The sequence below is a fragment of the Sphaerodactylus townsendi genome, linkage group LG02, assembly GCF_021028975.2.
Source record: "Sphaerodactylus townsendi isolate TG3544 linkage group LG02, MPM_Stown_v2.3, whole genome shotgun sequence".
In the NCBI taxonomy this organism is placed as follows: Eukaryota; Metazoa; Chordata; class Lepidosauria; order Squamata; family Sphaerodactylidae; genus Sphaerodactylus; species Sphaerodactylus townsendi.
In genome coordinates, this window is record NC_059426.1 from 166,874,815 (window position 1) to 166,889,003 (window position 14,189).

Sequence of the window (14,189 nt, forward strand, 5' to 3'; positions counted from 1 at the left end):
GTTTATTTCCACGCCCCTGGCGATTTTATAGCTCTCTTTATCAGGTCTCCCCTTCGAAGCTTTCACCCTTATGCATAAAAGCGCCAACCATTTTAAGCTGTTTGTCAAAATACTGGATAACTTTTGTCCCTCTCCCCTGTTCTTTTAAAATGTTTTTTTCCCCCAACTCTTATATCCTCTTTCTGGCTGAGTGATGCAAAAATCACACATGCTTCTAAACATGGACACACCCTAGACCAGTGATGGCGAACCTTTTTGAGACTGAGTGCCCAAACTGCAACCCAAACCCCACTTAGTTATTGCAGAGTGCCAACACAGCCATTTAACCTGAATACTGAGGTTTTAGTTTAGAAAAAATGGTTGGCTCTGAGGCGTGCATTACTCAGGAGTAAGCTTGGTGGTAGTTGTTGACTTTGCTTTGAAGCAACCATGCAACTCTTTGAATCGGTGAATCACGACCCTAGGAGGGTTTACTCAGAAGCAAGCCCCATTGCTAGCAACCAAGCTTACTCCCAGGTAAAGGATCGCGCTTTAGTTCTTTGCATGAAAATCAGTGGGGTTTAACAGCGCTTAACAGGGTTACCTACACTGCTTCCCCAAAACTTGGTGTTGGGTGTAATGCTAATAATCGAGCCCAGCGGCCCAGGCCAGTGTGTGTGGATGGGCCATACTTTCCTTCCACATACGATGAACTCTGGTTTGTATGCGTTCATTCACAGAGAGGGCTCTGAGTGCCACCTCTGGCACCTGTGCCATAGGTTTGCCATCACTGCCCTAGACATCCCCCCCCACCCAAATCCCAAATAAAGCCACATACGGTTGGAATCTACAAGTCAGTTTCTCATGTTTTTTATCCATTTCTAAAAACACTTTTTTGTGATTATTTAGGAGGTCCCAAATTATCAGGCCTCCTAGCTGGTGCTTTTTTGCTTCTCAACAGCTGGCACTGGGAACCAGACGGTCAGGGTCAAAAGTCATTTTGGAAAGTTTTCAAAATCTGAAGCCAATTCAGTTAGGTTTTAATGCCCTCGAGTGTGGGGTGATTGAATGTGACTGAGTTTTATCCTACTCCGGCAATTCTGCGGTATAACAACAGTCAGGGTCTCATTATGAGAATCCATCTCTGCATCTGTGTGTTCGGCACGCTCCATGTTTTTATTTTTTATATTTATTTTGTTCTGTTCCTTGGTGCCCTTCCCCTTCTGGGCTCAGGGAATCTTCCAACATAAGTTCACTACAATGAAATCATATACAGCGTCCAACAGACGGATCTATCTATAAAAATATAACCAGCTGGCGGTTAAAGCTCTCGGTCTGGATGCTTCTTTGCTGGTGACATCTTTCCTACTTGGAGCAACCCAGCTCTGTGCGGTATATTGGTTAAGAGGTAGACTCTAATCTGGAAGACTGGGTTTGATTCCCCACTCCTCTATATGAACAGCGGACTCTCGTCTAGTAAACTGGATTTGTTTCCCTGCTCCTGCATATGAAGCCTGCAGTGGCGTAGGAGGTTAAGAGCTTGTGTATCTAATCTGGAGGAACCGGGCTTGATCCCCAGCTCTGCCGCCTGAGCTGTGGAGGCTTCTCTGGGGAATTCAGATTGGCCTGTACACTCCCACACACGCCAGCTGGGTGACCTTGGGCTTGTCACAGCTTTTCAAAGCTCTCTCAGCCCCACCTACCTGACAGGGTGTTTGTTGTGAGGGGGGAAGGGCAAGGAGATTGTAAGCCCCTTTGAGTCTCCTGCAGGAGAGAAAGGGGGGATATAAATCCAAACTCCTCCTCCTCCTCCTCCTCTTCTTCTTCTTCTTCTTCGGCTAGTCACAGTTCTCTTAGAACTCTCTCTGCCTCACCTCACAAGTTGTCTGTTGTGAGGACGGGAGGGAAGTAATTGTAAGCCACTTTGAGGCTCCCTATGTTTGAGAAAGATAGGGTAGAAATCCAGACTCCTTCTCTTCCTCTTCCTCCTCCTCCAACGCTGCCGCTGCTGTGTGGGGAAAGGTGTGTGTATGCAGTCACTTACGGACTGAACATTGGTTTTGCTACAACTTTATGGCCAGCATCTCTTTTCCTTAGAAGACTGCTCTAAAATGAAATGGGGGGCTTGGGCCCATAGTTCCCTCCCCACAAACACAAACCCTTACAGTTCCATTTTGTTGCCCTCTCCGCTGTCTCTAGGTTGGCAATGGGGAAGATGGTGTCTGTCATTAGTCTTGTTTTCCTGTAAGGGCCTCCACTTCCCGTCCTCTGCTATGAATAAACAAAGCTCCCGGAGCTTACGAAACGGGCCCCGTAAGGGGTGTGAGAATTTGCTTTTTTGAAACCTTCAGCTTCTGCTTTCAGTCCCGAAAAACAAAGTTGGCTTTCAGCTTCACTGCTTACAAGGGAAAGTGATGGAAAAAACTGCAGGCGGTGGCTACATTTTAAAAAGAGAGATGTTAGTGTGTTCAAGTCAGTCAGCATCTCCATGGCCAGCTTCCCCCTCCCCCCACCAACCCAACCCAGCAGGACTTTTCCACAAATTGAAGGATTTCCATCTGCAAAAGGTGACTTCTTTGCCTCAGCTTGCTCCCCCTCCCCAAAATACTCCCCCTCCAGGTCAGGGCATGCCTCAGGAACAAAAAAAAAATTGGGGTGCATTTTGGGCTGCTGTGGAAAAAAAGGAAAGGTGAAAAAGTCATATTCCGTGGATGGAAATCTTTCCATCTGTGGAACGAAAAGTGATATTAGCGTAGGAGTTTCGATCGGCCAATATGGCTTCATAATCCTATTAGCATTTTCTCCTGACATTTCGCCTGCATCTGTGGCTGGCATCTTCAGAGGATCACAGATGCAGGCAAAACGTTAGGGGAAAATGCGACTAGAACACAGCCATACAGCCCGGAAACCAACAACACCCCAGTGATTCCAGCCGTGAAAGCCTTCGAGAATACAATTTTTTTAAATTTATATTTTACATTTGTGCTCTTCCAATCTCCCAAGGGACTAAGGTGGCTTACATATCAATACATAATAAATACAATAATAGAAAAACGACACAAAAATGTAAACATTAAAACCAGTTAATTACAAGATGGTGTAAAAAAACTATCTAACAATATAAGAGAGCAGATTTGCATGTCTCACCCAGGCGAGGGTCAAGGGACGATATTATATTTCAGCAGATCTACGGCCAATATGTTTCTCCTAATTGACTGGCAGGCAGGCAGGCTTAGAAATATTTTTGGTAAATACAAACAACGGGAGGTGTGCAGTTGTGTATTCCTTTTTTTTTTGCAAAACTTTCCTTCATTTTTATGACATTTGTTCTTGTCGGCGGAGTGATTAACACAGCAAAGTGTCAAAAGTGCAGATAAATGTTTATGAAGACAAACATGTTGATAAATGGTTAGTAAGATGAAAGAGTAGATAAAGTGATATTAAGGGACTGCCATACTTGATAGTAAGGAGTGGAGACAGAGATAGCCTCCTAACTACTTAATTTGTAGAGAGTGCAGAGAGATTGTGTCAGAGGCTTCCGAGAAGGAGGAGGATATTGCCCTAATAATATCAGACTGGAAACGGACAAGGAAGGACACTTAAAAGGACGGAAGGTACTGTCCTCACTATCATATCTAACTGCCCCCTTACATGGTCTTCGTCTCCTCTTTGTACACCAGACAGTGCCTATTCCAACAGTTCTGTTATTGTAGTGGGTTTGATTCCATTGGCTACCTTGGACAGAGGAAGAATCCTCCGGCCTAAATACTTAGCATAATTGAATAATAGGCTCGGGATCGTGTTATACATTTGGAGAGGGGAGGTATGTCTCTTTATCCAGACTTGTGCATATTCATATGCTTCAGAAATATAGTGCTCAACATTTTCATCACTGAGCCTTCTAAATCGTGAGCCGTAACGTCTTAATTCCAGCTGCTTAATCTAAAAAGTTTAAAAAAAACCTTTCGGGCACTCCGAATTTAATTGAAAAGTTCAGGTGTCGTACATACGCATTCCTTCAAGTTAAGTGAAAGTTATCTTTGACAAGTCATTGCCTAAATAGCCACCATAAATCAATCAATCTAGCTGTACAATTTTCATACAAACACAGATTTGGAGTGCTTTTAACCTCCCCATCCGCCAAGCCAATTGGGCCCGCCAGTCTTCCAGTGCGCCCTTCTGGCACCATTCAATCAAGGCTTTCGTAGCCTGCCCAGGCACCTGCACTGGCCATCGTGGCAGGTAGTTTGCGATAGTGTTAGCGATCCTTTTGGAGGAAATTAAGAGCCAGATAATCACTAGTCTAATGCAACGTAAATATTCCTCACTCAACAAACACGCGTTGCATCAACCGCTTTTATATTGTGCAAAACAAAAATTCATAAAGTGCATAAACGGTGAAATTTAGTGCCGAACAACTGTGAAACATTCATCATATAACGATACAGCTTACAATAACCCAGATAGCAGCATTCACTGGTTGTGTCTCCAATTTGTCTCAATCAAGTCCTCTTATGTTGGTTACCACGGACCTCCGTCTCCATAATTTCCAAAGGGACGCAAATTATTGTTCTCTAAGATGGCACATAAGCTTCAGTGTGCTGCATTTCAAATATATCAAGTCCATATATTGTAAGTCAATTTTCGTATAGATTGGTCATGGAACCGGTCTGTACCTGTAACCCATTTTGAGAATGCAACATTCGACCTTTTCCGCCATGTCTGTGTTTTAGCCGCTTGGTCTGTACAGATGACAGGCAGGCAACTGAAGGTGATGAATGGGTTGAAAAGAAGGTGGGAAATCCCACCTGTGTGCTTGCATAAAATACAGGCATCACCCTGCTCTGTTGGAAGAATTAATGGCAGCTTTGATGTTGCCCCCAAAGGAAAGACTGGACCAGAATGTTGGAGCACCTGCTTGGTATTCCGAAGGTCCCCGGTTCCATCCCCAGCATCTCCCCTTGCAGACAGGCAACGAGAAAGATATTTCTTGACCTGAAGCCTTGGAGAGCTGCCACCAATCAGAGGGGGTGATACTGAGCTTGGTTGGCCAATGGTCTGTCTTGTCATAAGGGGGCTTCTTATGACATGTGACCTACTCTTCTGACATTGTGCCCTTTCCAGGTGCTGGAGGACAATGACTACGGGCGCGCAGTGGACTGGTGGGGTTTAGGAGTCGTCATGTACGAAATGATGTGCGGGCGGCTCCCGTTCTACAACCAGGACCACGAGAAGCTCTTTGAACTGATCCTTATGGAAGAGATCAGGTTTCCGCGCACGTTGTTGCCAGAAGCGAAATCTCTTCTATCGGGCTTGCTAAAGAAGGATCCTAAGCAAAGGTGAGGCTTGTACTTCCCTCATTCCGTGTCCTTGGAATCAGGCAGAATTTAGTCAACTATAGAAAGTCCACTTGACAGGCATCTTGCACGCTGGGGGTCCCATCACTCAAAATTGTAAATACTTTTTTTTTGCCATCAAGTCACAGCTGACTTACAGCACCCCCTGGTGGGATTTTCAAGGCAAGATACTTTCAGAGGTGGTTTGCCATCGCCTGACTTTGTGTCAGTACCCTGGTGTTCCTTGGAGGTCTGTCATCCAAATACTGGCCAGGGCCAATCCTGCTTAGTTGGTTCTGGTAGGTTTTCCGGGCTGTGTTGCCGTGGTCTGGCTGGCTATTTCTCCCTCCCTTCTTCCCTTGTAAGACCATGGCCACGTTTTCCTCCCAGTCTGCATTTCTGCAGGTAGGATGGCTGGAGGTCCCTTGTTCAGGGGCTTGTACAGTGTGGACCCCTTGGTCGAAACTGAAAGTTTCCCTCCCTTGCATGCCACCCCTCACTCCCTCCCCTCCCTTACATGCCACCCCTCCCTTACATGCCACCCCTCCCTTCCCTTTCCCTCCCTCCGCTAGGGTGGGTGGGCCATGTCCAGATGCCGGGCCCTCTCCCTTTCCGTCCCCTCCTTTGCATGCCACCCTTCCCTCCCTCCCCTTCCCTTGCATAGCACCCCTCCCTTCCCCTCCCTCCCTCCGCTAGGGTAGGTGGGCCATGTCCAGATGCTGGGCCCCTCCCTCCCCTCCTTGCATCTTTTGTGAGCAGACATCACAAAGTCCCCTGAAGTTTTAGTGTCGTTCGGTTAAAAAACAGAAGCTCCAGGCCTCTGGAAAGAAGTCTCCCATAGTGAATTATGGACCTTGAATAGTTCCAGAATCTTGACAACACCTGAATCCTGAAACAGTATTGGAGGACCACCTATCAGTGCCAGTATTTACGCTCTTCCTGAAATCCAAATCCAGGAAAATACGGATTTTTTTCCCGGGTGCACGTGCCCAGTCGGCAGTGCCAAAGCAGAATCCATATTCTACATACCTACGGGACCACCTCTCTCCATATTGCCCCTTCATATCCCTCCGCTCGTCGGAGGGAAATCTGCTGGTGGTCCCTGGCCCAAAAGATATTATCCGGCTGGCCTCTATGAGGGCCAGGACCTTTACAGTCTTGGCCCCTACCTGGGGGAACAAGCTCCCCAGCGAAATCAGGGCCCTGCAGGACTTGACTAGTTTCTGCAGGGCCTGCAAAACAGAGCTGTTCTGCCAGCCGGCTTTTGCATCTGGCCAGCTGGGACTAAACTGATTCAACTTGTTTGGGGCCTCCCAGGGATGTATTAAGGATATGGGATGGCGCCATCTATTGTCCTTGTTTTTAAACTGTTTTATGCTTTTATGCTTATTCTGTTTTGTATTGTTTTATTCTTATGAGCCCTGTGCGGAAGGGCAAGTTATACATCTAAATATAAATAAATAAATAATAAAATATTGGCGTGAGGAGAGCATCGGTCACTTGATTTGAAAGTACGCCCACATCACTCAACCTGCATCTGGAAAGCTAACCTGGCCATTTCTCCATTAGGTTTGTTTTCCACATGCAAGGAGCTCCTGATACATAAAATGAATGAATATTTCAGTGGGGTTTTTTTCTTAACACAGAATTGACTCCTCATTGTTGTTGCTGTCCTTATTGTTTCAGAGATCATGTGTATCTTTTTATCGTACCTAGATGCTCATGGCTGCTTTTCTCCCCAAAGTGGCTGTCAACATCTTTTTCCCTTTTCTCCTCACGATCACCACCCTGTGGAGTAGGTTAGGTTGAGAGTCTGTGACTGACCCAAGATCACTCATCAGTTTTCTGTGGCAAAGCAGGAATTCGAACCTGGGTCTCCAGTATCCTTGTCGAATCAATTGGCCATGGTGGCAGGGGCTTATGGGAATTGTAGTCCATGAACATCTGGAGAGCCACAGGTTGCAGACCCCTGGTTCTAGCCAATACACTATTCTGTCTTAATGCTGATTTCTTTTTAAAAAGACTGCAGGAGCTATTATTATCCCACCTGTCATATTTTTATCCTGCCCTTCCGCCAAGGAGCTGAGTAAACTCTTCCCTATTAACAACAATTCTTCGAGGTAGACGAGGCTGAGAGTGAGTTGCTACACCAAGGTCAGCCAGCAAGCTTCAGGGCACAGCTGGGATTTGAACTTTGGACTCGCCAGCTCTAGGCAGATACGCAGAATGCTAAACCACACAAACACTCAACACCGTTTGGTGCTTCCTTAGTCTGCAGAGTGTGTTGTGAAAACATGGCAGAGACTTGTGCCTCGTATCATAAAAGCATGTCATCATGTCCGAAGGCTGTTTGTTTCTAAATCACCTTGCTGATTGCTGGCTCATGTGGAGCAGGGGTCTTCAAACTATGGCCCTCCAGATGTTCGTAGACTACAATTCCCATGAGCTCTACCATTTGGCCAGGCTGGCAGGGGCTGATGGGAATTGTTGTCCATGAACATCTGGAGGGCCATAGTGTGAAGATCCCTGATGTAGAGTTTTTGTTTGCTGCATGATTTTGGTCTGGTAGCTGCCTGGAGTCTAAGGAGAAATAAACCAGGGCATTAAATGTATAAATTTTAAAAAGTTGCATTACATTTGTGTTGTCACAGCTTTATGTAGTGATTAAGAGCCGTGGATTCTTATCTGGTGAACTATAGATTGTTTTCCCTGCTCCTACACATGAAGCCTGCTGGGTGATCTTCTGTCGGTCATGGCTCTCTCAGCAGCATGGTGTAGTGGTTAAGAGCGGTGGACTCTAATATGGAGGACTGGGTTTGATTCCCGACTCCTCTATATGAACAGCGGACACTTATTTAGTAAACTGGATTTGTTTCCCCACTCCTCCACATGAAGCCTGCTGGGTGACAGTTCTCTCAGAACTCTCTCCGCCCCACCTACCTCACAAGGTGTCTGTTGTGGGGAAAAGAAGGGAAGGCAATGAGCAGTGGATTCTAATCTAGTGAACTGTGGATTGTTTTCCCTGCTCCTACACATGAAGCCTGCTGGGTGATCTTCGGTCGATCATGGCTCTCTCAGCAGCATGGTGTAGTGGTTAAGAGCGGTGGACTCTAATCTGGAGGACTGGGTTTGATTCCCAACTCCTCTATATGAACAGCGGACTCTTATTTAGTAAACTGGATTTGTTTCCCCACTCCTCCACATGAAGCCTGCTGGGTGACAGTTCTCTCAGAACTCTCTCCGCTCCACCTACCTCACAAGGTGTCTGTTGTGGGGAAAAGAAGGGAAGGCATCAGTGGATTCTTATCTGGTAAACTGTGGATTGTTTTCCCTGCTCCTACACATGAAGCCTGCTGGGTGATCTTCGGTCAGTCATGGCTCTCTCAGCAGCATACGTTTCTCTCAGAACTCTCTCAGCCCCACCTACCAGTGTCTGTTGTGGGGAAAAGAAGGGGATGCAATTGTGAGTTTCTTTAAGGTAGAGTTAAACTATGAGTTTCTTTAAGGTAGAGTTAAAAACCTCCTCTTCGCTTAATAGTGTGTCATTTTTACACTGAGCAGTGCAACAGTGCTGTATTTGCAGTACATATAACCGTATACAAAGTGAACAATCTCAGTGTCTTTTCACCCCACAGGTTAGGTGGTGGACCGGATGACGCGAAGGAGATTATGCAACACAAATTTTTTGCCGGCATCGTGTGGCAAGATGTATATGAAAAAAAGGTACCTTAAGCTGTCGGGTGTTTTTGCCCCACCTTTCCTCTACCAAACTGAGGGCAATGTCCGTAGGTGTCATCGTTTTTTAAATCCACACCACAACTCTGTGATGTGGGTTATGGCTAAGAGACGGTCCTACAGTCATCAGGTGAACTTCATGGACCAGTTAGGAGTTTCAGCCCTGGTCCGGTCTTCCACTGTAACTACTACACCACACTGCTTTTATGCATCTCAGATATAGTTTGTCTGGTTCTCGAGCATTTCAAAGTCTTCCGTGCAGTGTTGTCACTCTGGGAGTGACGGCTCTGGCAGATCCACCGCACACGTTTAACTGGGTTTGACGGCTCTGCCCTGCCAGGCGGTCGGGAGGGAGCTGCAAATTGCTAACGGAATCCTCAGAAACACTCACCAAACTGCATATTCCAGGACAATTCTTTTAGAAAATCCGTAGCAGACAAGTATGAATATGGTGGTTTCCTGCAACCCTGCTCAGCTAACGATGGTGCCATTCTGCAGTGGATCGAGTCTTCATAAGAACATAAGAACAAGCCAGCTGGATCAGACCAGAGTCCATCTAGTCCAGCTCTCTGCTACTCACAGGGGCCCACCAGGTGCCTTTGGGAGCTCACATGCAGGAGGTGAAAGCAATGGCCTTCTGCAGCTGTTGTTCCCGAGCACCTGGTCTGTTAAGGCATTGTGTGTGTGTAGGTAAGGAGAGGAAGGGAAGGGAAGTCACTCCTGTTGTGAGGAGAGGAAGGGAAGCCGCTCTGAGACTCCTTGAGGTAGGGAATAAAAACAAAACACTTTTTTTTTTGGAGAGCCAGTGTGGTATAGTGGCTAAGAGCAGTGGAGTCTAATCGGGAGAACCAGGTTTGATTCCCCACTCCTCCACCTGAGTGGCAGAGGCTTATCTGGTAAACCAGATGTTTATCCTCATTCTTACATTGCTGCTGGGTGACCTTGGGCTGGTCCAGGGATCTGCAACCTGCGGCTCTCCAGATGTTCATGGACTACAAATCCCATCAGCCCCTTGCCAGCATGGCCAATTGGCCACAGGTTGCAGACCCGTGGGCTAGTCACAGTTCTCTCAGAGCTCTCTCAGCCCCACCCCACAAGGTGTGGAGAGAGGAAGGGAAAAGAGCTGGTAAGCCACCTTGAGTCTCCTTACAGGAGAGAAAAGTGGGATATGAATCCAAACTCTTCTTCATCATCATCCTGTTCTACACATTGGCCAACCAGTCATAGTCATCTCTTTTCTAAACTGAAAAATCCCAGACTCTAAACCAGGGGTCTTCAAACTATGGCCCTCCAAATGTTCATGAACTACAATTCCCATCAGCCCTGCCACTTAGCCATGCTGGCAGGGGCTGATGGGAATTGTAGTCCATGAACATCTGGAGGGCCATAGTTTGAAGACCCCTGCTCTAAACTGAAAAATCCCAGCCTTTAATGACAGGAAAGATGCTCCAGCCCCATAATCCGTCATCTTGGTTGCCTCCTTCTGCACATTGTCCAGCCCTGCAATGTCCTTTTGGAAATACAGGAACCCGGAACTGCACCCAGTTTTCCCCATGAGGCTGCGACACAGATAGGCGGTTTTATTTTCAGTTCCTTTCCTAATAACTCCCAGGTTAAGAGTTTGCTGTTCACACATGCAAGAAGCTATATCTTACATGTGGTTGACGAGGACGTGCAGATGTTCCTGGCCGCCAGACTCGTTTCCTCCCGCTTCCCTCTTTGCTCTCCGGTTCCTGTTTATCACTGCAGAGCTCTCTGATGCCCTCTAGTGGTGCTGGTGTGTTTATGACAGGCATGGTGTCTGTAAGCCAAAGGTGAGGTTTTGAGCTCCAGCATATATTTGAGGTTGTATTTTTCTTTTCTTCCAAGTCAGGTCTGAATTAGGGGGCAGCATAGCTTTCCCCAAATCTGTTGCTGTAATTTTTTAAAAAATGCTTTGGTAAACCAGGACAGACATCTGCTTTAAACTGCTGATCTGCTCACCCCACCATTGAGTTAAAAAAGGGGGTTGGGGTGGGGTCAGTGTTCCCAGTCACGTCTGTGATTTGGAGACATCTCTGCCAGACCCCATAAATACCTGCCAAGCCAATGCTTTACAACAGGGGTCTCAAACATGGTATCCAGGGGTGCAGCAATGCTTGCCAAGTGCTTCTAAAAATTGGGTGGGGCTTAGTGTGGCTGTTCCTCCAACATGGCCTCTGATTGGCTGTGAAGGTTAGATGGCCTCCTATCAAACACAACTTCTGCCTGAAATGTTGAAGAGTTACTATTAGCTTTGATACCTGATATTTTGTGTCTGGTTCCACTTGCCAGTCGTTTTTGAGATTGTGCCCAACACCCTTTGTCAGAATTACAAAGGGTCCCACAAGGCTTTAAAAAGTTGGGGATTCCGGCTTTACAACCTGTCGTTTAAAAAAAAAACACCTTATTTTTCTAAGTTTCTTTTGAATTGACCGTTGTAGGTTTTCTGGGCTGTGGGGTTGTGGTCTGGTAGTTTTTGCTCCTAGTGTTTCACCTGGATCTATGGCTGGCATCTTCAGGAGCACGTCATCGTAACATATGTTTCTCTCTGTGGCACAGAATGGAGTGTTTGTGTAGTGGGGTATATGTTTTGTCCACCTCACAGGTGAGTGGTGAGTCCTTCCCAGCTAGGGGCCTTTCGTTGCTCTGCCCTCACCCCATCCCCGGTTTTGTCTGCTGCTGGGGGTAATGTAGTAGGTACAGCGAGCGCTGCCTTGGGTTTCTGGGTAGCCGGAGTCAAAACACTGCTCAACCACAGAGTGAATGTGGCACCTTCGAGATTGTGTGTGTATGTAAAAGTACTGTCAAGTCGCAGCTGACTTATGATGGTCCTGTTGGGTTTTTAAGGCAAGAGACTTACATAGGAAATAACATAAGAACATAAGAACTAGCCTGCTGGATCAGACCAGAGTCCATCTAGTCCAGCACTCTGCTACTCGCAGTGGCCCACCAGGTGCCTTTGGGAGCTCACATGCAGGAGGTGAAAGCAATGGCCTTCTGCTGCTGCTGCTCCTGAGCACCTGGTCTTCATATAGGCACCATTGCAATCTGAGATCAAGGAGGACTCAAGATTGGTAGCCATAGGATCGCATTTCTCCTCCATAAATCTGTCCAAGCCCCTTTTAAAGCTATTGCTATCCAGGTTAGGTGGCCATCATCACCACCTCCTGTGGCAGCATATTCCAAAACACCAATCACACGCTAATTGAAGAAGTGTTTCCTTTTATTAGTCCTAATTCTTCCCCCCAGCATTTTCAATGAATGCCCCCTGGTTCTAGTATTGTGAGAAAGAGAGAAAAATTTCTCTCTGTCAACATTTTCTACCCCATGCATAATTTTATAGACTTCAATCATATTTTGGTGGTTTGTCATTGGCTTCATGGTATTTAAGGGCAGGTGGATTCTAATCTGGAGAACTGGTTTTGATTCCTCACTCCTCCACCTAAGTGGCAGAGGCTTATCTGGGGAACCGGATGTGTTTCTGCACTCCTACATTCTTTCTGGGTGATCTTGGGCTTGTCACAGTTCTCTCAGAACTCTCTCAGCCTCCACCTACCTCACAAGATGTCTGTTGTGGGGAGAGGAAGGGAAAGAAGCTTGTAAACCACCTTGAGTCACCTTACAGGAGAGAAAGGAAGGATATAAATTCAAACTCTTCTTCTTCCTCATAGAAACCCTGGACTTCCTTGGTGGTCTCATCCAAATACTTACCAGAGTCCATCCGGCTTAGCTTTCAAGATCCAATGAGATGGAGCTAGCAAGATTTATTTCCGCACAAGACAGTGCAAGCTATTTATTTCATCATAAGAACAAGCCAGCTGGATCAGACCAGAGTCCATCTAGTCCAGCTCTCTGCTACTCACAGTGGCCCACCAGGTGCCTTTGGGAGCTCACATGCAGGAGGTGAAAGCAATGGCCTTCTGCGGCTGTTGCTCCCGATCACCTGGTCTGCTAAGGCATTTGCAATCTCAGATCAAAGTTTTTAATAAAACTCTAAAAGCTTACACTGGACAAAAATGTTAGTTTCCAAGGTGCAAGCACACTCCAGATTTATTTTGCTGCCTCATACTGAGTCCCAGGAAATTTCTGTCTCTAACTCTCTTCACTTAACCTATCTCACAATGTTATTGCAAAGGGTGGGAGATGTCATCGTCATTCTGAGCGTGTTAAATCGATGCATGGATTTTGAAAAACCCCCCCCCCCCTTGTGGCTTAAGGTTGGGGTACGATTCCGTCATTCTGGTTCACAGCTGTGATTTGGGGATTGCTTTTCAAGGTCCTGCGAACTGAGGTGTTTGGCATTTGTTTGTTTCCCAGTTGGTACCTCCATTTAAGCCACAGGTGACGTCTGAAACGGACACGCGCTACTTCGATGAAGAATTCACAGCACAGATGATTACAATCACCCCTCCAGACCAAGGTAAAGGCATATCAGTTTCCTCTTTTGTGATTCACCAGCCTCGTGGTAACAAAAGTTAGAACATAAGAACATAAGAACAAGCCAGCTGGATCAGACCAGAGTCCATCTAGTCCAGCTCTCTGCTACTCACAGTGGCCCACCAGGTGCCTTTGGGAGCTCACATGCAGGAGGTGAAAGCAATGGCCTTCTGCGGCTGTTGCTCCCGAGCACCTGGTCTGCTAAGGCATTTGCAATCTCAGATCAAAGAGGATCAAGATTGGTAGCCATAGATCGACTTCTCCTCCATAACCCCATCTGTCCAAGCTCCCTTTTAAAGAAGCATATCCAGGTTAGTGCTTGCCATCACCACCTCCTGTGGCAGCATATTCCAAACACCTGCAATCACCACGTTGCGTGAAGAAGTGTTTCCTTTTATTAGTCCTAATTCTTCCCCCCAGCATTTTCAATGAATGCCCCCTGGTTCTAGTATTGTGAGAAAGAGAGAAAAATTTCTCTCTGTCAACATTTTCTACCCCATGCATAATTTTATAGACTTCGATCATATGTCCTGGCGTTCAGTGTTGTGGCGTTGTGGCGTTCAGTGACTGAGCCTGCTTGCCTCCGGAAGCAACGTCTGCACTCTGTATCAGGGGCAAAGCGAGGGGGAACTGCACCCGGGGCAGGCCTGTGTCCTGCATCCCTGCCACGCCCCAGAACGC

The 14,189-nt window shown here is 46.7% G+C and overlaps 2 protein-coding genes across 2 annotated transcripts in view; one reads left to right on the forward strand and one right to left on the reverse strand.

The window, feature by feature from the left end:
* The window catches only part of LOC125426857 (SERTA domain-containing protein 2-like), a 751,974-nt gene that overhangs the window by 571,972 nt on the left and 165,813 nt on the right, over positions 1-14,189 (reverse strand). The window lies entirely within an intron of this gene.
* Positions 1-14,189, forward strand: part of AKT1 (AKT serine/threonine kinase 1) — a 151,887-nt gene that overhangs the window by 135,545 nt on the left and 2,153 nt on the right. Inside the window, exons 11-13 of the mRNA XM_048485661.1 lie at positions 5,104-5,318; positions 8,951-9,038; positions 13,389-13,491. Coding sequence (XP_048341618.1) covers positions 5,104-5,318; positions 8,951-9,038; positions 13,389-13,491 — 406 coding nt within the window. The remainder of the gene's footprint in view (positions 1-5,103; positions 5,319-8,950; positions 9,039-13,388; positions 13,492-14,189) is intronic.